Source organism: Vipera ursinii (assembly GCF_947247035.1).
Source record: "Vipera ursinii genome assembly, chromosome: 3".
Taxonomy (NCBI): Eukaryota; Metazoa; Chordata; class Lepidosauria; order Squamata; family Viperidae; genus Vipera; species Vipera ursinii.
Window position 1 is genome coordinate 173669294 of NC_139516.1, and position 23692 is coordinate 173692985.

Consider the following 23692-nt stretch of genomic DNA (forward strand, 5'->3'; position numbering starts at 1 on the left):
TTCATCCCAATCTACTTTGCTGAATAGCTATAAAATTTTGATGAATATTATATAATAATTTGTTTTATTATATCAATTTATATAGTAGTGCATCTCACAGTTGCTAAATTAACAAAAAGGAATTTCAGTGTATACTCAGCCCTGTTATATTAGGAATGCTTTTGTTTGTTTTTGCCTAATTTAATGTTATCTGCATGTTTTGTACTAACAACATTTTTTTGTGTTTTTTTGCTTGTTTGCTACCTGTCTGCTGCTATTTTTATGGATGATTATGCTGGATGACTGTCTTCTGCACTTTTAATCTAACCTTGTCATGTTGGGTACTTTCAATAAATTGCTTGAAAGTGAGCGGGATTCAGATAGATTCAAGATCCAGAACCAAGATGTTCTCTGCTTCTTCTTATAAGGAATACAGCAATGATAACAACTCAGATTCCTCTTTTATACCTGACAATGACATGGGCACAGTAAAAAATTGTTTGCATGCTGATGAAGATTCCCCTATGGGGCATTTCACTGATGACATTGAAAAGTCTGTTCATCTTAATCAAGATGGCAGTATGACAGTTGAGATGCGAGTTCGATTCAAGATTAAAAAAAAGGAAACTATAAAATGGACCACTACTGTTACTCATGCTGGCACTTCAGCAGTCATTCCAGAAGATCAAGTATCTGATTTAAATATTTTGACATATAAAAATCCCACAGAGGAGTTCAGCATCCCTGAAAAGGATGCCCCAATGCAACAAATCTGTACAAAAATGATCGATCAAAATTCCTCAAATCAATATAAAACTAACACTTATGACATCTGGCAGGATCCATTGATGAACACAGAGTTGAGACAGGAAAGAAATGATGATCTTAAACTTGATTTCCATAGACCTGCTACTCCTGGGCCTATAAAAGTCAGACAAAAGAAAGCATTGGTTGAAAGTCTTACAGTGGTATCAGACACAACTGTCCAAAAAAAGATGCTAGGTCAATTTTCTATCAGTGAAGAAATGGACAATGGCAAAACCAAATCTAAGCACTGCATGATTACTCATGCTAGCAGCCAAATAACAAACCTTACTAATCCCCAAATTAGTGGTGTATGTAATAATCATACACTGAATCAAACTCAGACTGAGCAAGAGGAGAAACAGATGCTGAGTAAAGACACAATTAAAAAGTCCTCCGATCTGCCTGAAGAGGATGACTTACTACAGAATGTTTTGGAGAAATCAGTTGTAGAGAAAGGATTACCTACCAGTTTAACACCTGAAAATTATTCTAGTATTGGACAAGGACAATCTTTGGTAAAGAGGAATAATACATCTAGACCATGTTTATCTAATAAATGTGATGCTGTAGAACAAGAACTAAGTTCCTTCAACAACCATTCAGAATGGTCTCAGTCAAAAAGTAAAGAAATGATATATGACGAATGTCAAATTCACCATTGTTCCTCATCATTGCCTCTTAAAAGCAATAATACAATTTGTAAATGTGCTCAAACGACTCCTATGGTACCAGGATCTGGTTGCATTACTGCTACGGTCCTTTCTGATGAAAGCCAAGCTACATCATCTAGTGAGAAAAAGAAAAAGAAGAAGAAAAAGAATAAATTTTCTTTAGATATTATGAAACAAAATGTAAGTTTCCCAAAGGACCCATATGACATTTCCAGTGAAGGAAATACAGAGAATAAAGTAAACACCTGCACAATTCATAACACAAGAGAAACGAATCATTCCCCAACCCAGTTAGCAGTTCATAGAGGAGGGCTTGCATTTCCTATTGGAAACTCTGATGGTGCTATTAAAACTGTAAACACCAGAGGTGATTTATATAGCCAGGTTTCAATCACATCCCAGCAGAATGAATTAGAAGATAAGATAAAGAAAAATCTAAATAGTCAGTTGTCCCACCAAAATAGCAAATCTATGAAAGCTGAAGATCTACTATTAATAAAGGATAACACAAAACATGAATTTGAACAGATTAAAGACGGGACATGTAAAGCTCTTAATAAAATAGAACGACCACCTGCTTCACTAAAGCCTTTAACTGATTTAGGAAAGGGTCAGAAGGCAGAAGATAAAAAGGGAAAGATTAGTTCAAACAACTTGATAAAATCATCCTCAAAACACAAAGAAGTGAAAAAGAAGAAAAAATCTAAAAGTGCTACAGGCAGTATAGACAAAGTATTGGTTGAAACGAAAGTGTCGGATAGTTTGGGGCATTCAGACTTTACAAATGAGATTACAAAACAGTCTCTTGAAAACTACATTCAAACCTGGTTGCAAAATGTACATCCAAAGGCTGTGAGGCCCTCTAAACACTGGGCTCCTATAAACACGATGAACAAACACCCACATCACCTGATAGGAAAAACAGTCTTAGATAAAGGAAGTAAAGAAACTGGGAGCAATAATATTCCTGAAGATCAACTGAAGAGTATGTTAAATAATCTTAATGAAGTGCAAGTTTTGGAAGAATCACTTAAAGAATTATATGAAACACACACAGATTGTTTAAGAAATGCTGATGGCGTCTTGAAAGATGAAGATAAATATATGACGCCATCAGATATCCAGGAAAAAGCAAAACTTTCTATCTGTGATATTGCACATAAATATAATAAAAAGCTTCAGGAAGAAACTGATCGTGCAAGATGTAATTCTGAAATAAATGCTCAAGTTGATCCTGAATCTGTCCCAGGGATTGAGGCACAGGAGTATTGCAAAAATAGTCTTTTGCTACATAAGTTGAAATCAGCAATTTTCAATTTTGAAAAAACCAAAATAGGATGCCTCAAAAATTTAAATTGTCTTTCAGATATTTTTTCTTTTTCTCTCCTTGGATCTCCTTCCAATCTCCTGCTAGTTTGGCTTCTACTAAACCTGAAAGAAAGTTTGCCCTTTATAAATAAGGATGAGATGGTAGAAACTAGTTGCAGTTGTTCAGAAATCTTTATGCTATCGCAATATTTGAAACAGATTGTGGCTAAAGAAGAAGATGAAAATTTAATGACAGCTGCTTCTGACATGCAGGATTGCACAGCAAACTGCTTGATATTCTCCGGGGTGCAAATAGAAAAACAGGAATTAGCAAATTTTCAAGAAAATATTGCTCAGATTGAAACTAAAAATATGCCAGTTGCTGAAGAACAAGAAAAACCAAACAAGGATTTAATTCTGAATGACAGTTTAAATTCTGAAGAAATTTTAGATGTGAAAGAGGTAGCAGAAAAGTTACAGAGCAACTGTGAGGAACAGAAACCATGCAGCAGGCCAGCAGAAAATTCAGATATGTATGAAATGATTATGATGCAGAATCTAAACTACACTAAAGCACATTCAGGAAATGTGGTTTCAAATGAAGACTTTCTTGAAGAAAATGAGTCTATTACATTGCAAGAATTAGAGAAAAAAATCCTAGGTCCATCATTAAATAATGAAAAATCTGAGCTATTTGAAGAATCTAATATCTCTATTTTCAACACTAGTGATCTTACTAATGGGCGGATTTTTGATGTAGAAACATCACAATTAGACGATGAAGAAATAAATAGCTCAGAAAAGCAAAAATATATAGCATTAATATGTGAAAGAGAAAATTCTGATAAGAATCTTACTTCAGCTATTAAAAATACTATGAACGAGAACCATGTAGAAAACTCTACAACGGACAATCTAGAGGAAAATGATTCTTCAGTGGAAACTTCAGAGCAATTATCAATAACTTCACCACAACCTTTCCTTTATGAATCTAATAAAATTCCAATCAATACTGAGGATAAAAATTCCAGAGTGAAATTAATAATAAATCAGCTTGAAGGTGGATCTCATTCAAATGCTTCTTCGGAGTTGAAAAAAACCATTGGAAGTCCTGGCACGTCTGATTTGTCTGATTATCGACCAGAAACTGATGAAAGTGACTACAGGTCTAGGCCTTCTAGTGACTTGTCTGATGAAAGTACGGATGTAGCAATATATGAAAAAAGCTACAACACAGGCTATGTAAAAAGAACTATTGAACAACTTTATGGTAAGGCAGAAACTGCATTTAAACCCATTTCCAAGCCTGGTTCTCCATATTTGGGTCAGATGCTACTCAAAGATGCAGAAATTCCCTTACATGTAATCGGTGATAAAATCCCTTTGTTTGGTCAAGTTCATAATGGATGGCCTGAGAATAAAGTAGCTTCTTCATTAATATCATACGGTAACCATGATTTAAATGCAATCAGTGATGAATATACTATTTTGCCAACCCCCGAATTCAGCCTTAAAGGGGAAGAAACATATAATGCTGACTGTTCATTGCAAAATTCTAACCAACACAAAGAGTTTAAGGGCCAGATTACTGAAGATGATGGGATACTGATCGATAAAGGAAAATGGCTTCTTAAAGAAAACCATTTAATAAGAAAATCACCTCCTGATAACAGTGGAGTGTATGACAAAATGGATACAACATCAGCTGATACTTTTTCTGACAATCATAGTAGTGACGCTCTCTATTCTCATTTGCAGAATATGGAGCTAAGGTCAGCATTGAAAGAAATATCATCTTCTGATTTGGAATATATGGCAAAGCCTTGTGGCAATGAAAGCAATTTCTTCAACATGCCTCATAATAGTGATTCAGATGTTCCAGATACAAAATGCAAGAACAGCCCAAATAAGAGGAAGGAATACAACACTTCTTCAGAAGGTTGCACAGAGCTGAACTGCTATTCCCCAGCATTCTCAATGGCTGAATTTAAATTACCTAACAATCAAATACACCCTCTAGATCAGATTACAGATGATGCACCAGTTCAGACCCAGCCGACTAGGAATGCTACTTCAAACGGGAATAGGCCTGAGACTCAAGATTCTTTAGATAAACTCCATGCTATTTGTGGACAACATTGCCCCATACTGACAGCCCTCATAAAGCCACTGAATGAGCAGATCAGAGGATGTGCTTATCAAAAAGCGTCTGATATTGAGAATCTAATCTGGCTACCAAACTCGATAAATAAATCCATAGGGAAACCCCATGATCAGCTAAAGATCAGCTGCATTAATCAGATTTCAATTAACATTTTTGGAAGATATTATGCTGAGAACACCTTAGATATTACAAATTGTAATAATTCTAAGTTACCTTTATCTCTAAATTCTCTTTATGGTATCACAAAAGTTGCTAAAGGAATGCTATTAAAGCCAGAGGTATACAAGAATTACAAAAATAGCACAAGAAAAGATGATGCTCTTGATGGGGTAATAGTGGAACACAGTAAGAATTTATCAAGCTATCAAAGCACAAGACGTAATGCCAATCAATTTGTTGGGGGGAAAAGTACTCCTTTATTAGAACATTTTATAGCAAGTAGTCAAAATGAAGCTTATTACTATCAAAGCAATTTCATAAAAGCGACTTACTGGGAAATAACTGTATATTTGAAAGATAGAAGTATTCAGTCTTTGCAACTTTTATTAATATTTAAACAACCATCATTCAACAAAAAATATTTTTGGTTGCTTGTTTTTCTCAGTATTCTTACTCTTTCTGTAGAAAATGCAGACTTTTCATCCAAGAAGTTCAGGTAATATTAGAATAAAGATATGTTACTTGTGCCTATCTCAAGATTAAATTACAAAACTCTATAATTTTATGAGCATTAAAGAAAAAGAATTGTGAGTAGATATAGAATAGATAGATATAGCTAGAATAGATATCCTAATAGTAGTTGACAAAGAAAAAGTAATAGCTGAATTGATATCTGAATAATGGATTCAGCCAAACAGAAAAGACAAAAGTTCATTTTATCAACACTGCCATTTCTAGCTTAAAACAATTTTAGAAATACTCTCATCCAGTAATATTTAATGTTATACATTAGTATATATATGTGTGTGTGCATGTTCGCGCGCACGCACACACACACACACACACACACGATGTATTTAAGAACTGGCTTTTTAAAAATCAAATTGTTGACTAAAATTAACTTCCTATAAAATAAAATGAATTGATCTTCTCTGCAGATACCAACTATTTTTTTTACACAGACTGTTTTTCTTCCTCCTTTGAGGGAAGGGGAGGAGGAGGAGACAGAAAAAGAGAAAGAAAAAGAAGAAATAAATGGAAATAGGGTGAAGGGATGGCAGTTGCCTTTGGAAAGCAAGAAAAAAGTAAATAGAGAAGAAGAGCAGAACTAGATAAAAATTAGGGGATGGCAAGAGGTAATTGAACAGGGGAAGAAAGGTGGGAAAAAAACCCCTTGTTTAGGTATTGGCAGCTTCCTGGAATTAATTTCCTCCAAGCACAAATTTAATTATCTGTAGCTAGATTAATTTAGATGAAAAATCAGTGGTAGAAATATTCCAGCAAGTGAAATAATTTTCAAATTAGAACCATTATATATCAGTGATCACCAGGGAGAAAAGTTTCTGTGTATTTTACTCAGAAAATTACAATGCACCAGAGGAAAGTGGTTTATTTCCCTTATAACTGGAAGTCTGCAGTGGGTTCTTTACATAATTGATTAAATCTTATTAGTAATGAAACAACTCTTACAGGTATTAACTGAAAAAGTAGAAAATCACAGTTAAACAGCCCTTCCCGCTCATAAGGTAGATCTTCAAAAGCAGGCATGCCTTGAGTGATTTGAAATTCTTCCTCATTCCTTTGCTTTCAAAGCTATTCTTAATAGCAATTTTAAGAACCTCAGTTCACGGGCAATTGTGGCAAAATATACCTGTATTTGCTGTTAGTAAGTATAATAATTTTTATAATGAAACACTGCATATTTATTTTGTGGGAGTTAAAACTAAAGGGGAAAAAGTAGTTATTAAGTTCTCTCTCTCTCCCTCTACCCATTCAACTTTATAAAAAAAGGGAGTACATAACCCACTAGAGCATAATTAATTCAACCTATTTAAAGGACAATTTCCCCATATATCAAAAACATTTTAGAAACAACCAGCAGGCTACTAAAACCACTTGGCATCATTCTAGCCAAATCAAATCAAGCAAAACCCTCCAAAACATCTCAAATAAATCAAAAGATCCAGTACTTCCATAAGACAAAAAAAGAGGCGGCTTCTACAATATTCAGTGCAAAGACTGCAACAGCCACTGTAAAGGGGGCTGGCAGAAGACTAGCAGAGGACATCCATAAACACCAACTAACAGCTAGAAGACATGATGAAAATTCCTAAATCTCACAACACATGGACAGATTCAATTATAGATAGATAGATAGATAGATAGATAGATAGATAGATAGATAGATAGATAGATAGATAGATGGAAATAGGAGTAACCTCACATTCATTCATGCCGATGATGTTAGTTAGGTAATGAAATGTCTACAGACTACCAAGAACACCACAGTTCATTCCTGAGCGACATATAGTCTCTTCTATTAAGCTTATTTAAAATTTATGTTATGATGTTCAAGATCAGAAACACCTGAAATACATTGATATTTTGATGTTTATGGAACTAGCCATTTTTGTTCTTCAGACATAAACTGCCTATATCAAGCTTCAAAGAAACCTCATGGTGTTTCAGCCACTTCTGTTTCTCGCTTGCCTACAGACATAGTGGGGGAAAGGGGAAGAATGGAATGTGCATTTGCAGGTGGAAAGCTGCTAAGCTTGAGAACCAAGGTTATTCACGATTTTGTTTTGAGAACTGAAGATTCTTTCTCATAATAATTGTTTGAATTTAAATTAGTTAATGTGACCTGTACTGTCAGGGGGGAAGGGAAGTTCTATACTTTTAATATAGTTATTTGGCACCAATTGACCCAGAGCTGGTTTTCTATTCATCAGTGCTGATACGGTGTGCTCAATAAAGTTTTTTTATTAGAGATTGGAATGTCTCCGCTGTGCTTACTTTGTTGGGGTCATCAATCAGAACCTTGACAGTCTATTTTCTTTGGCATCTTCCTAAATTGAATAAGATGCAAATTCTTTAGCCTTTGTTGATATGAATCTTGAGGGCAGCCCATCCCCAATATTATGTATTCTCCAAAGTTCCCTTTTAAGCATTGAAGAAATATGAAGGTAGACTAAGATCAGGTTAATTAACATTTCTTGGAATAAAGAATTATCTTTAAATGCATAGGAGATTTTCTGAATTTCTATTACAACTCAGGCAAATGAAGGAGAAGCCCATTCATGACTCTCCTTCACCATGGGAAGAACTGACAAATAGCAGGATCATGGAGCTAATCTACATTTACCAAGTGGTTCCCAGCTCCAGTCCTCACATAAGCAACCAAAAAACTCCATAGTGTATTTTTTATGCCAGAAAAAAAATCAATTCTTTCTGATGTTTAAAAATTAAATATATGATTCTGACTAATCATTCTTAAATAAATAAATTTCTAAAGTTGGACAAATACCTGCATACACAGAACTAAAATATGCTGCAAATGGCTATTTATTTTATTTGCAAATTCTGAAAATGCAGAAGTATCATTTTTCCCCTACATTATAAATACCAATGAAATATTTTGGACATTGGTGTATGGAACATTATATTTCTACTAAATAAATTGTGTATGATCTTGAAATACAGTGCTGGAAAAACAATAAACCATCTCTCAATAGCCCCACTTCTGCTCCTCTCTAAGATCTGCTCCAAAAATTTCTCAGTTTCCTGGAACAGATTTGAAAATGAGAAGAAGCTGGATCAGAAAGAAAGAACTGTTGAAGCTACTTCATTAGGAGAATTGCATCATGTTAAATGCATCAGATAAAAGCATGCATGCATATAATAGTGAATATCTGCTTAAAGGCCTGGTTACTATTCAGAATTCTACTTTTATATTACAATAAATCCCCATACAGTAAACATGCTAGCAAATATAGAATGTGATTCTAAAAAAAAATCAAAACAATCTAAACCAACACAGATTGCAGAGTTATGTAACTGAAACTATTTATTTATTTAATTTCATATGCATTCAACTATGCCACTGAGATAGGCTATCTGAAGGACTACCCCAGCTCCAATTTATTTATTTATTTATTGATGGGATTTATATCCCGCCCTATCTCCCGAAGGACTCAGGGCGGCTAACAACAATTGGTTTTTTCTGTCCGGTACAATCAGGTAGAGTGCATTTGCTAGGGATTTCATCCATTTAACAGTATCATCTTGTAGGATCCAGAAAGTGTACAGCATCTTCCCTCTTAAGTGACATTCTCTCAGAGATTTGCACAGCTTCCATCTCCATGATGTTTAGATAACTGTTGTAAACCTGATTGTTCTCCTAGACCTTGGCATAGGTTTGGGGAGGCAAGGCATTGTTATTTTTGTCTGCTGACTTGGTATATTGTTTTTCCAGTCAGCTAAAGTTCTTTTTACTTGTTTTTTCATATGTTGATTACGATCTGTAAACTTCCTAGAGTCCTTAAGAATTTGGATACTGTGGTCTCTAAATTTGTAGCATGGATGGATAAATTGGTGCAGAGAGATAGGCAGATAATACTTTTTAGTTTTCATATCCAGTGTGCCCTCTGCCTTATTAATCCTATCTAAAATCTAAGTTGAATAGCAATTATTTCTGGTTCATATTTCCTGACATGCCAATGGCAGCTATGTTTTTGTGTAAATAAGCAAGTACATTCTGTTAAAACAATGTTTATCATTAAACTTGAAAAATTCTGTCCCTGCGCTTCTGGAGACATGGAAACCTCTGGACTGTCCTTTTCTGCTCTTTTTATGGAGACATTTGAACAAAATTTATTTTCCCAATAATTAATAGGCATTCTGCTGTTCCTATACCATTTATCTTCAATGGTTGCTTAAAGACGAACAGATTGTAGTCACAGTGCAGGTAGCTAGATTTTGCACAGCAGCACTAAAGAATCGCTGGAACTTGATGAATAATCCATTATAACCATTTTATACAATTAATGCACCAAATCTTTTTATATTATTACCCTATTGTATTTTAGTACCTAATAACTGTAGACTTTCACAATTACTAATACATTATAACAGGCCATGCTCTTGTTCATATGCAACTCATAGATTTGATTTGTTATTTGTCATTTTATTCTAAACTTTTAACTAGATACTATTTGAGTATTTTTAATTGTACTGGTCTTCGACTGTAATAAATATTTGGAATTTGAATGTCATTAAGCTTGCAAAATCACTATGAACAATAAACTGAATTACTACCATAAAGTTGTGATATAACTGAATGAACAAAAATAAAGAATTCCTGATTAATTTGAGTCTTGTTAATTTGAGTATTTGCTTGCAAGGTGAACAATGTAAATTGAAGGCAAATGCCAGGCTTGGTGACATCATAGTTAGCTGATTTTAGGAATGATTTTTGTAAGAGTTTTCTTAATTTTTTTTTAGCATCTGGTTTTGCAAGATGTAAGTCATTACTATTATCAGTTCATGGAACATAGATAATAAAATATATCCTCAGAGACTAAACTTGACGTTATATGTGCAAGTCTATATTTACTAGACCAAAACTAGACTCCAGTTGAGATTATTTGGGTACAAGAGTAAACATGAATCAGATGTCTGATCTTGTTGTCAGCATGGATTTGGTTTAATCATATAAAAAATCGTAATTGAGTTGAGATCTGGTGTATCATGGCAGATACCCCCATAGCAAATACTCCTGTAGCATGCAGAACAATTTGACCACTCAAATTCTTCTTGGGGTGATTAATAGAATTTTCCTTTCACCATGACCATGCAAAATTTTTGACTCTATAATATTAAGACAGATTAATAAATTACATACAGTATTACTTCATGATACTTATAGCAAGAGGTTTACCTATAACATTGTACAGGTACAAATCAAATTTACTTAGCAATGCATTGAGTATGTTCTGTCTTATAGTTTTACTACGTATGGATTGTAATATCACCTTCCTTCCAGGAATTCAAGACAATACTCATAGAACACCCCCCCCCCACTGTTTACCTGTACAACATCAAACTTGGGTATGTGTGTGTGGGTAGATTTGGCTGACCTAGTGCTGGTACAGAGTCACTTGACAAACTTAAATAATTAAAACTGGATTTGAACTTGGGTTACCATAATCAGAACACAGAACCTTAACAACTACACCACTTGCTGACTATAATAACTGAATATGCAGAGAGATATTTTGGAGCCACCTGTTATTCTCCTTGAACAGGGGTAGGCAACCTTGGCTCTTTTATGACTCATGGACTTCAACTCCCAGAATTCTGGGAGTTGAAGTCCATGAGTCATAAAAGAGCCAAGGTTGCCTACCCCTGTCCTAGAAGAATGGGAATTGTTGACTGAAAAAAAGAGAAAAAGAAATGATAAGATGATCTGAAATCTAAAACTTTTGATGTGCTAGAAATTTTGATGTGGTTTATTTCTTTTTTGAGTCTTACAGCGACAATTCTTATATTACAGAGGAAAATTAGTGAGGGATGATTAAAGTATGGTTAGGGCTACAAAATCTGGGCTACAAAAATCAAGATGTTTAGTTTTCTTGCATCCTTTTGCTGCCATCTAGTGGATGTCCAAATTTTTGCAGCATCTCCCATTTTGACAGCCCAGATCTGAAAGCCATTTTCTGTATCATATTGTAAAGTACAGTTATGAGAACAAATATGAAAGCTGCTTATTCAGAGTGGTGTTTCTGGAAAAAAAATAAGCAGAAGCAAATTTCTTATTTATTAGTATAGCAACAGTTTAGAATTGCTTAATAAAACCTGTATGTCAGTATTTATATTTTTCACGATTCTATGTATTAAGACAAGGAACTAATAAGAGGTACCAATTAAATCTCTCAAGGATACAATTATTTTATCCCTTCAGAGAATCAGAAGAACTGCAGACTACGTGGAAGGAACAAAATATTCCTTTATCTTTGATATTATAGGTTGAAGTTTTGAAACTAGTTTCTTTTTCTTTTTTTAATACTGCTCTACTGGATTAACAAATGAGCATAACATTGCATTTTAACAGTGAAGAAAAGCCTTTATTAAAAATAATTCTATAAAGATTTGTTGCTGCTATCAATAGTAATGCCTATGGAGATTCTCAGTCATCCAGGTCATAGTTATCCCAAAGGTGCTTTTTCATGAGGCAACCGGACTTTCTTGTTTTTCTTTGAAGAGATTTCACTTCTCATCCAAGAAGCTTCTTCAGTTCTGACTGGATGGTGGGGAATGGGAGGATTTATACTCCTTGCAGACAGCTGGTCATTTGCAATTTTTTAGAGTCACATAGGCCACCTGGAGGTTTATCTGTGTCATCAGGGTCAGCTGAGTAGTGCAAGTGGGTGTGAAGCCTTCTTGGAACTGCTGTGTTGTATACTGGAGATAGATGAGGTTGTATCTCTTCCACTCTCAACAAAGAAAAACAAGAAAGTTAAAATTGCCTGGTGAAAAAGCACCTTTGGGATATCAATAGTAATGCAAGTCATTAGTGAGGCACACGTATTGGGAGAAAATGAACCAGTATAAACTGCCTGTGACAGACTTCTCTGTCACAGTTATTAGTTATTCTCTGGAATAACTAAGAGAAGATAAGAAGATGGGCTCTTTTAGAAATGTGGGCCACAAATAAGTATGACTATTTTAAATTCCAGTCAGGTTTATGGTAAAAGAGATTTGTGTAAGGAAAACTGGTTTAATTGGTCAGATTCCTTCTCCAAAGGGGGAAAAGGAGAACAAAGAAAAGATCTTGCAAATTCTGTTTGCTTTTAAGCATACATTTAGATGAATGCTTTATTTATACTCTACACAGTACCTGAATGCTGAGTAAGAAAAAAGTGAACTTAGATTCCACCCTATTCTCTGTTTATATAGCTTGAACTGAAAATTACTTTCATTGTATCAACTTCTAAGGATTGTTTGGGGTTCATTTTCAGAAGGGACTGATAAATATTTGGGATTGTCTTGTCTTTAGAAACGCACTTTACATTGTTTAATCTTATTTCCCAGTTGCTGAAGGAGATACTGATTTTTTATGCTTTTTTAAATGACACTGCCCTTTTTTATGTAAGTGCTGCCATTTTAAATTAATATTAATATTATCACTCTTATTGTTGTTGAAAATATAATTTAGATATGTAATCCAAAAACTCCAGGAAGTAAAATTTATGTTTACATTATTTTTTACAAACTATCTATTAATTTCACTTCTATTAAAGATTGTTATAATTGTTTGTTTTAAACAGTTTTTCATCCCCTAAAAGCTGGAAGTATACCAGATAAAATAAAAGCAATCTTCAATACACACCATTGAATAAAACAGCCAATAATAAACCAGCTACTATAAACCAAGATCTGCTTAGATGTGTAATAAACCCTTAAAAAATAAGTAATTTGAAGTTCAAGTCTCTTAGAATTGACTTAGGGAAGAACTGATCTCACAGGGATGGCTATATTCCAAACGGCAACATAGTTTTAAAGAACTTTTTATGTTTCTGTAGCTATGAAATGGAAGGTAGTAGTTTTTACCAGTGACCAGCCATCTGCAGGAACCAGCTCACAAGTTTATATTACATTATATGGGGAGCAAGGCAACTCAGGAGCTGTCTTTCTATACGGAGAGGAGAAAAAAGTGTTTGAAAGAGGAAGCACAGATACTTTCATTGTAAGTATTTATTCTAACAAAAATTTGGAACAATGCCATTTAATTAAAAGTTCTCATTTGTTTAATATTAATGATGTGTGACTATGTATGGGAAACAGTATCATTTCGTATGGTGTCATTTTCTGTTTTCAACTGCCACAAGACTTGAGCCAAGTAAGTCTATTTAAATTATATTAATTGCAATAATAGTAATAGCACTTATATACTGCTTCATAGTGCTTTATAGTCCTCTCTAAGTAGTGTACAGAGTCAGCATATTGCCCCCAACAATCTGGGTCCTCATTTTACTGACCTCAGAGGGATGGAAGGCTGAGCCAACCTTGAGCCAGTCAGGATCGAACTCCTGACAGTGGACAAAGTCAGCCTGCAATATTGCATTCTAAACACTGTGCCACCAACAGCTCCTAATGATATAATGATGTGGCTGCTTCAGTTTGTGACACAACTCACTCAACAAGAGCTATGATGAATGCAACTTCTGTTACTGTTTTTTCCTCTTTGGTCCTAATACTTCAGAAGAATGTATTAACAAATTGGGAGGATTCGTTCAAATGACTGATTTTTCTTGCTTTTGTGAAAGCTAATTCTCACACGGTCATAAATACAGCCTGATATCTAAAAGAAGAAAGAAATGGCAACTGTCTGCTGTTCAAAATGAGAGGCCATCTAGTCCAAAATTCCCCAACCGTTCTGGTGCTCCACGAGGGGGGAGCAACTGCACCCGCAGCCTCATTTGTGTGAGTGGCAGGCACACATGCTCACCCGCTGCTCATACAAGTGGAGATGCAGGCATAGGTGCATGATCTCCCACCACTTCAGGTGTCCCAGTTCTGAACAGCTCACGGCCCAGTAGCGGGCTGTGGCCCGGGGATTGGGAACCGCTGATTCAGTCCATTGCACAGCTCAGGTTGGGAAAAGAGCAGAAACATTTTGAACCTTTGATTGTAAATAGTGTAAATTTATTTAAATAGTGATTTCATTTTATATACAATAGTAATTAAAAATATTTCATAATTGCCTAATGTTTTTTTTTCCAAAATAAGACTAATTATGTGAACTTAAAGGTAAAGGTAAAGGTTCCCCCGCACATGTGTGCTAGTCGTTTCCGACTCTAGGGGCTCATCTCCGTTTCAAAGCCAAAGAGCCAGCGCTTGTCCAGGGACGTCTCCGTGGTCATGTGGCTGGCATGACTAGACGCCAAAGGCGCACGGAACGCTGTTATCTTCCCACCGTAGTGGTCCCTATTTTTCTACTTGCATTTTTACGTGCTTTCAAACTCCTAGGTTGACAGAAGCTGGGACGAGTAACAGGTGCTCACTCTTAAGTATGCTCAAACATCCATTTTCGATATTTTTCTCTTTGTCTGAATCTGAAGGAAGTTGTGACTACTAACATACCAGCACACAGTTCTGTATCTGCCATTGCCCCTTCCTAAATATAAATCTAGTGAAGGTAGTAATACAGATATAGCCTATTCATTGGTAGATATTGCAGTTTGTTGTTAAGAGACAATTATGTCAAATGGCTGAGGTGTCAGAGCTTTTAGAAGAAAGGAGGCTCAGAAATGGAATACTACTGGAATTCCATTTCTGAGATGGCTGCCTGCCTTTGGTCTGCTCAAATGTATGGGACAAAAAAAGATTCAAATTGAAATACAGCTACTGGCAGCTCATAACACTATGAGCTTATTTCATGCTTTGTCAAAGCAATATCATTTATGACTACACAATGTAACTGTGTAATTTTGAGTTTAATGAATCTTAGTTTCTGAAAAATGTAGATTAAATTGAACAATAATTACTATAATAACATAAAATAATCAGTAATCTTCGTATAGGTGCTGAAATAATTCTGGCTTCTAAAATGATCATTTTAAGTCTTTGTAAATTTATATTAACAAAGTATAACATGTTTTTCTAGTGAACACTCTGTTCATCACAATTATGGTCTTAGAGTTTCTGTTTGATTACAGATTATTTTTCAGTCTTCACAATGTCTGAAGCTTATGATCATTAAGATACAAATCATTTTGAGGTCAACATGTTGGGAAGAGATACATGATTATCTGGGTTACTAAGCTTAGTATGAAGTGAAATTCAAAGTAACTTCATAGTTTCATTTAAAATTGAAGAGGCTTTTCCTCTGAAATTTCCCTAGAAGTCTTTTGATTGGAAAAGTATTATAAATCTTATATATAGAAAGAAGTTATGGTAGCATATTTGTTTTCAAAAAGATATATGATCTACTATTTGGTTTGCTATATTACATTAACAGATTCACACGGAAGACTTGGGAGATCTATACAAAATACGGATAGGGCATAATAATTCTGGAGAAACCCCTGCCTGGCACTGCAAAGAGGTGACATAAGTTAATACTATTTATTTATTTAGGTCTATATGCCACCTTAATGATAAATGAACTGCATATACTGTAAAAACCTTGTTACATTTGAAGAGCTTAGAAAAATGAAAATGTCAGTCATGAGTATACAATGTGCTATCTGGCCAAAACACAAGGTTACAGTATGTTGTTCTCTGATTTTGTGATTGAAATAATGAAAATCTAAGGAATTAAATAAACGTTTCCCATATGTTTTAAGTAGGATACATAAATGGGGGCAGTGAATAATATCTGTAACACTAAATGAGATATGACATTGCATTATGATTGTTTGTTTATGTGCCACCAAATCAGTGTCAGTCAACTCTTAGCAACCACACAAATAGTTGTTTTCCATGAGGCTCTGTCCCAACTTTGTCAGGCACTCTGGTTGGAACATGTACGGTAGTTCAGAGAGAGCATCTTAACATGGATAATCAATCTATTTCATTTGTTGGCAAATAGAGCCTTATATATTATCCTCCCCTGCTGGACAGAGAGGAATAAACCTTTATGAACATGCACAAACACACATATACCTACACACAAACACAAACAACCTGGATGTCATCCTAATCATACTTCTAAGTGTAAAGTTAATATACTGTAGTCTCTCAATGAAAGGTTTTCACTGCTATAGAATGTAATTAATAGGCTTGAAATTTCTTTAGGGTCTCTTGAATATTTTAGGGCATGGAGTGAAAGCATTTTGTTCACTCTGGATATGCAAAATCCTGTTCTATCCCTAGAATTCTAAGAAGCTCAATTATAGTAAAGCACACATGCAAAAACACATGAAAACATGCTCATATACTGTTAAAATAGCATAGGAAACCTTTGAATTAGGTTCATGCCACGCCTGTAAGATGAGTGTGAAAAAAGAGTCTTTTTTAAACATAAGCTCAGTAACTGGTCCTAAGAATGGATTGTAATAGCAAAAAGCCCTACTCCATTTCTGCAAAGAATAACCTAGATTCAATTGTCTGTCTTCAGCTGCAATTGCAGAATCTTGTAACAGGAGAAAAATACGATTTCTCCGTTGAAAAGTGGCTGATGCAAACTCAAGATGAAGGTGAAATCAGTCAGGAACTTCCTGTTTTGCATCAGGGGCAGCCCATTCTTCCAGGTAAGATACGTATTTGATCATTCTGCTGATTGAGTAATTTCCAAATATTTGTGTAAGAATTTGTATTAAATATAAATTTAAATTGAATATATATACTGCATGTTTGTGTGTGTATACATGTGTGTGTGTGTATGTGTGTGTGCGTGTGCCACAATTAAGATACTGCCAAACTTTGAAACCTAAATGTCATGGTAATACCAAGCATATCAACCAATGTCTAACTACATTTGGCATTCTGTATGCTTTATAATCAGTGCACCTCAAAAAGATCATTAATGTATCAATAGAAAACAAGGAGCCAGACCAGCCAAAAGGACAAAAAAAAAAACTGGAATAACACCTATATGAGCATCAGTTGCTAAAAATCAGGGTCATCCACTGAAACTGAATATAGAAGAGTCTGGACAAATAAGTATTTATACAGTCCTAAGACCTTTTCTTCCACAAGATATAGAGATGGCTGCCAGTTTAATACTTTTGAAGGGATTAAAGATATTTTATGGTGGGAAAGACTCTTAATAGTTGCAGACGTGATTAACAGTTAGGTTGGCCACTGAGAGAGAAAAATGATAACCTAGTTATGTCTTTGGCTTGATACACAGCTCCAGATCATTTGTTTTGTCAGGTTTCAACCTCAGGGACAAACAGATTTATTTATTTCTGTCTGTCTTGCCTGGTGTGACATGAGAGATACCGTAGGTAGGAGAGCAGGTTGCATGTTTTATCATCCAAGGAGTATTGACAAGGCTTCAAAGAATAGCCTTTTCTGTCATTATACCTGGAACATCATCCCTGTAAAATTAGATTGGCCCCACCAAACTGCTGACCTTTCCTAAGTCTTTGAAGACCTGGTTCTGTGCCTGAGCATGTACTTGAAATGGTCAGCTAGATACAGTGAATAACTATGATGTTGATGCATGTTGAGTCAGCAGTATAAAATAATTGTACATAAAGCATAATGTTGGTACAGTTGCTGTCCTTCGTTATTTTCAGTGGCAACGTACAAGGTGCATGTAGTAACTGGTGATCTCTGGAATGCTGGGACAGAAGCTGATGTTTACATAGCAATCTATGGAGAAAAAGGTGACACAGGGTGCCGACAGCTACATAGGTCAACGAAGTCTCAAAAACACATAAAAGAACAAGTAAGTGAATTAAAGTAAATGCCCTCCTCTCATAGAACAAGCTGCCAAATAGATATACTATGTAAGAAAGTCTTTTTTTTTACCTGAAATATAGATAAAAGGGTAAAGGTTTCAGTTATGTCAGTTACGTTCAACTCTAAGGCACAATGCTCTTTTCTGTTTCTTGGCCAAGGGAACCAGCATTGTCAGAAGGCACTTCCATGCTCATGTGGCCACCATGGATATATGCCGAGACTCATGGAACACTGTTACATTCCCAATGACTGGTTCCTATTTATCTAACTGCAGTCGCATGCTTTCGAACTGCTAGGCAGGCAAGAGCTGGGGCAAGTAACTGGAACTCAACCCATTGCATGGGCTGTCAGCTCTCCAGCTGACAAGCTTAGCATCTTTAACCGCTGATCCATTATGCCCAAAATGTATTTTTTGTCTTTTCTCCCCTAGACAATTGAATTGAATCCCATTTTGGTTTTCTAATTTTTCCATTTTGTATATTGGGATAGTTGAACAACATACATTACGTTTTTGTCAGTGTTATCTTGTTACACTGCCCAAAGTCACATTGTTTAAGTTGAGCACCATTATAAATGTGCAAAATAAATAAAACGAGTTCATATAAATATAATGCTTTTCACAATTCAGCAACTACTATTAAGTTGTATAGATCTGCATCCCAAACATATTTATTAAAAAAAATAACTTCATAGAATTATAGAATTATTATACATGCTCACACTCATGTATATTTTAAGAAGAAAGGCTGATTAAATATGATTATGTATTTTTCTTCCTCTTTTAGTCAATGCCATATGACTCCCTTTGGTATTTTCCAGTTTAAAAATGCTAAACATCTATATATGAAACTTTCAGCAGATGAACAGGTTATTTCTGAGGGAAAAAGGGAAATTGCATCTTAAATTTTTAGCATGAAAAATAAGTACTTCCAGCATTGCTAAGTCAATTTAGCTTTAATGTAGCAATTTTGTGACTATGCTATCTTCACTCCCTTAGTTAGCCTGAGGCAATATAAACTTTGTAGAAACTAAATCTAAAGAAAATTATAAACGGTTTTAGTATGTGTTTGTCGCTTTAAAAACGATTTATCACTGTTTAATTCAATTAATTGGAGTAAAACATCTTACTGAGTTTCTTAACTTGTGTATTTAACAGTAATTGATTAAAAGTATTTTCCCCAGTATTTCTCTTTTAATACAAATAGAAACTTGTTTAGGATTTATGTTTCACATTTACATATGTGGGTTACTTGAAAGAGAAAGAGAGAAGACAAAACACAAATTCTTAAAATTAATTGTGTATTATTTGCTTGATTGCAGACTGATACATTCTCACTTGAAGCTGTGCACCTTGGACATTTATGTAAAATTGTTATAGGACACAATGGACTTGGCTCAGGTCAGAAATTTTAAAATATTTATGTACTTCAAATGACATAGAATATGATATGGTTTTTTCATAGAACTATTGGGACTTTAAGAATAAACATTTCTGAAGAAAAAGCAGCAGCCCATTTATTGAAAGCAAATTATTAAGAGAAATCTGGGCACCTTCCCCCAGAACTGCTTCTGATACCTGTGGGAAAAAAATGTTTTTTTCCCACAGGTATCACATTATATGCACATTTTATGAATGATTTTTTTCAGACTCCATTCTTAAATTTCTTTAACATTGATTCTTAAGTATTAGTCATTATTTATTTATTACTTATTTTATTTTATACATTATACTTGTATACAAGTAATAAATTGGTTTTCAAAAGTAAAATGCCACTATACAATTGTAGTCAGCAGAATGCTGTGCATTCAGTACTATCAGCATGAACCAAAGGAAGGATAAAATTGCATCTTAGATAATTAACATAGCTACAGTATTTAGAAAGCTGTATGTTCCTTCAGAAAAATGGATGGTAAGTGTTGGAACAGGTAGTGTGGTTCACATACATAGCCAAATAGCTGAGTGTGCTTTTCAGTGCTTCACAAGATCTTAAAATGTGGGCTGATACATTTCTGGAGATAAATAAGAGATAGTACTAGGTCCGAACCATTCTAGGACCGTATAAGTTAATATCTACCATTTCCCAGCAAAACCTATTTATTTCTGAACCTTCTTCAAGAAAAATACGTATGAAATTGCTCCAATCTTTTATAACTAGAAAATGAGCTTTAATATTCTATATTTTTTTGAGCATCTGAACTATCTTCAAGGACTGGCTTTAGCAGGAGATATTACATAACCTGTGAGTCTAAGGCCCAGATTACTTCTGTCAGACTATCCTGATTTTGCTAACAGAGCAGTCACAACTATAAGTTATATGTCCTTGACACACAAGATTTTAGATCTTTCCCTAAAGAATCTACATTTGCATAACTCAATTTCCATTTATCATCCTGCACAGTAGGTGCTTTATATTGCAAATGGTTTTGGTGTCACAGCTGTCTTGAATTAGAGATAAGAAATACAATAAACAAATAAAGAAGCAACTAAACATTGCAGCACTGTATGCATTATTTAAATGTAATACAAAAATTGGCTAATTTTGTGTGCTGCTCTTTTAACTTATCAAGTATGTAAGCTTGCACTTGAGAATGAGTCAGCACAGAGCTGTCATGAGATTGCAGTGATATTAATACATACCTGACTTGATTTCACTATTAAGAATGCAATATTTATATTCTCACCTAGGAAATGGTTGGTTTCTGGAGAAAATTGTAGTCCAGGATCCTATCACAAACTCAGATTATATCTTCCTATGTTACAGGTTTGTTCAGTTTATTATTTTTAAAAATTATAATAGCCAGCTCACAATGTAAACTTTTCATCTGATTGGAATGACTAAGATAAGGGACCTTTCCAGGACCAGCTGCCCAGGAGTTGATTTTTCCAACTCTTTGATGTTTGGGAAAGGTGAGGTGTAGGCAAACACTAAGGAACAAAGTCCCTTCAGCCTCAGATTCCTTAAAAACTATCCTCACCTATCTTTCAACCCTGCAGTAATTGTCAAACTGAACTTTCAAACAGCTGATTGATAATGAGAAAAAAAAAATCCTCAGTTCAAATTAAATTCTGTGTGGCATTCTCATTTCCAATTCTTCCTTAAAACGCTTGAGTGAATTTCAGATATTTTTCACTTTTGCAATGTGTCTTAAACTTCTGCCACAAAGTTTGGCTGGTTGTTCTTTGCTAGAAAGATAATTCTGTTAATGGAAAGACTTTCTTGGCTTCATTGAAATCTGAACATAAGAGCACTTTTGTGTCTTATGTGTCATTGTGTCACTTTTGTGAATTCTCTGCTTCAGCAGTTATCTGTAAGATTACAGTAGACTAGGTCCCTCCAAGGTGCCTTCCAACTGTGTTATTCTGTTATTCTGACTACAAACAGCGTGATGATCATTAGATGACAGACATACTTAGATTTTTCTCTTTGTGCATTAATGGTTATGTGGAATTTTGCAGCCCAGATATATTAGCCCTAAGGGAAGACCACAAATTGAAAACATGAATTCATGTTTTCAGCAACTGGTACAGAACTGTAAACTGCCTCTGATACCTGAGATAAATATATACCTAGTCTAAGTGATATACTGTACAATTTCAAGCTTTATATTTTGTCTGAATCAAAATGAAATCTTGATTTGTTTTCAAGTAGCAAAATCAGGGGCAATTTACTTCTCATCATTTTCATGTGCACATACAGAAAATCTGTTGTGTATTTGAAATTCTATATTTTAATTATACTTGATCTTAATTATACTTCATGTTTCATGTGCCCACGGTGGCAAAACCTTGTGAAAATATATGTTGTCCTATAAAATAATCTTTGTTTCTTTTTGCTTTAAATGAATTATATTGTGGCTATTCAAGGAAGAATGTTCCCAAATTATATCTTATTTAAGGTACTTTATCTAATTTTAGATCATGCAGCTCAGCCACATCGATTTGTACCCGAGTTTTATTTTTATGTATGCATACATTATGTATGTATATATGCTTTAAAGTGTACATGAACCGTAGTTAAGTATGAAAATAAGTAAATATTTATTTATTCTTGCTAAGAATATGTCACTTTATGTCATTTTAATGCCATAAAATTGAACAGCTTATATTGCAATGTCATGTTCAGTAAAAAGTTACAGGGAATAAGTTCTTGAAATGCAATGTAATTGTAGGAATGTTTTGTTCATATCAATTATATATTCACAATTATATATTCAATCTATTCCTGCTATTGGTTTTCTAGAATAGACTATCTTCTCCTTTCCCCACACTAAAAACATCAATGGCTGTAAGAAAGTTTCTACACAGCCATAGATAGATAGATAGATAGATAGATAGATAGATAGATAGATAGATAGATAGATAGATAGATAGATAGATAGATAGATAGATAGATAGATAGACAGACAGACAGACAGACAGAGATATAGATAATGGTATAGAAAATGATTTGTTTGTACCTCTGTAGGCATGCTTGTATGTCTTCAGTTCTACTTTCTGAAATAGTCATTACTGTAATGCAGACATGTCAAACACAAGGCCCGAGGGCCAGATATGGCCCACGAAGTGGTTTCATGTGGCCCGCGAAGCCATCCTGGAAACAGTGAGGGAATGGCCCCCACTGCCTTGGCCCTGGCCCAGAGACCCTCCTTCTGCCAGAGACCCTCAGATCTGTCCCACTCCTGCCCAGGCCCCCATAGGCACCCTTGATGCGAGCGATGTAGAGCTGGCCATGCCCACCTAGTAGGCCATATGCACTCTAGCCACGCCCACCCAGTAGGCCACGCCCACCCAGACCATACCCACCCGGCCCCCTGAGGGCAACCACAATGCTGATGCGGCCCTCAATGAAATTGAGTTTGACACCCCTGCTGTAATGGATTTTCCATTCAAAATTTTCATCATTCCTGGCATGATCTTTATCCAGTCAGATAGCCATGTTTTCCTATAGAGTCAAGAAGTGGCCCAAAGTGCAACCCTGATTTCTGGCATATAGTTTTTAATTCGTAAAATATTAATATTTTTGTTTTAAATAGTAGCATGCCAAGATATATTCTTATTACATAATATATTTCTCCTCCAAAGATGGCTAGATCAAGGAGAAGATGATGGCAAAATTGTCAGAGAACTTTATGTCATTGATAATTACACCATTGCAAGGAGTAAGTATAAGCCAACATCCTTGGGGAAGGACATTCTCTGAAAAAGACTGAAAAATTATATGTGTATGATATGATATTATTATATTATTATTTTTGTAGCATCTAGATAACATAGACTCTGGATTTCCTAAAGTCTGGTGCACTGTATGATATGAATAATATCACTGGATATTTCTTTGAAACAGAAGGATTAGCATAGAGTTCAGAAGCTGAATAATTCTAAATATTTGCTTCACAGGAATGTCTACTT

General features: G+C 34.8%; 2 protein-coding genes across 2 annotated transcripts in view; both read left to right on the top strand.

Annotated features, from left to right (window-relative positions):
* Positions 1–23692, top strand: part of LOC310638956 (lipoxygenase homology domain-containing protein 1-like) — a 215031-nt gene that overhangs the window by 29600 nt on the left and 161739 nt on the right. The window contains exons 4-10 of the mRNA XM_083360317.1: positions 13452–13615; positions 15890–15976; positions 16991–17123; positions 18117–18268; positions 19603–19681; positions 20969–21044; positions 23366–23442. Of these exons, the coding sequence (XP_083216443.1) occupies positions 13452–13615; positions 15890–15976; positions 16991–17123; positions 18117–18268; positions 19603–19681; positions 20969–21044; positions 23366–23442 (768 nt within the window). The remainder of the gene's footprint in view (positions 1–13451; positions 13616–15889; positions 15977–16990; positions 17124–18116; positions 18269–19602; positions 19682–20968; positions 21045–23365; positions 23443–23692) is intronic.
* Positions 246–5588, top strand: LOC310637676 (oxygen-regulated protein 1-like; the record flags this gene model as incomplete). Its single annotated transcript, XM_083358178.1, has 1 exon — positions 246–5588. Exon 1 carries the CDS (start codon positions 279–281, stop codon positions 5586–5588), a length of 5310 nt encoding a protein of 1769 aa, XP_083214304.1. The 5' UTR covers positions 246–278.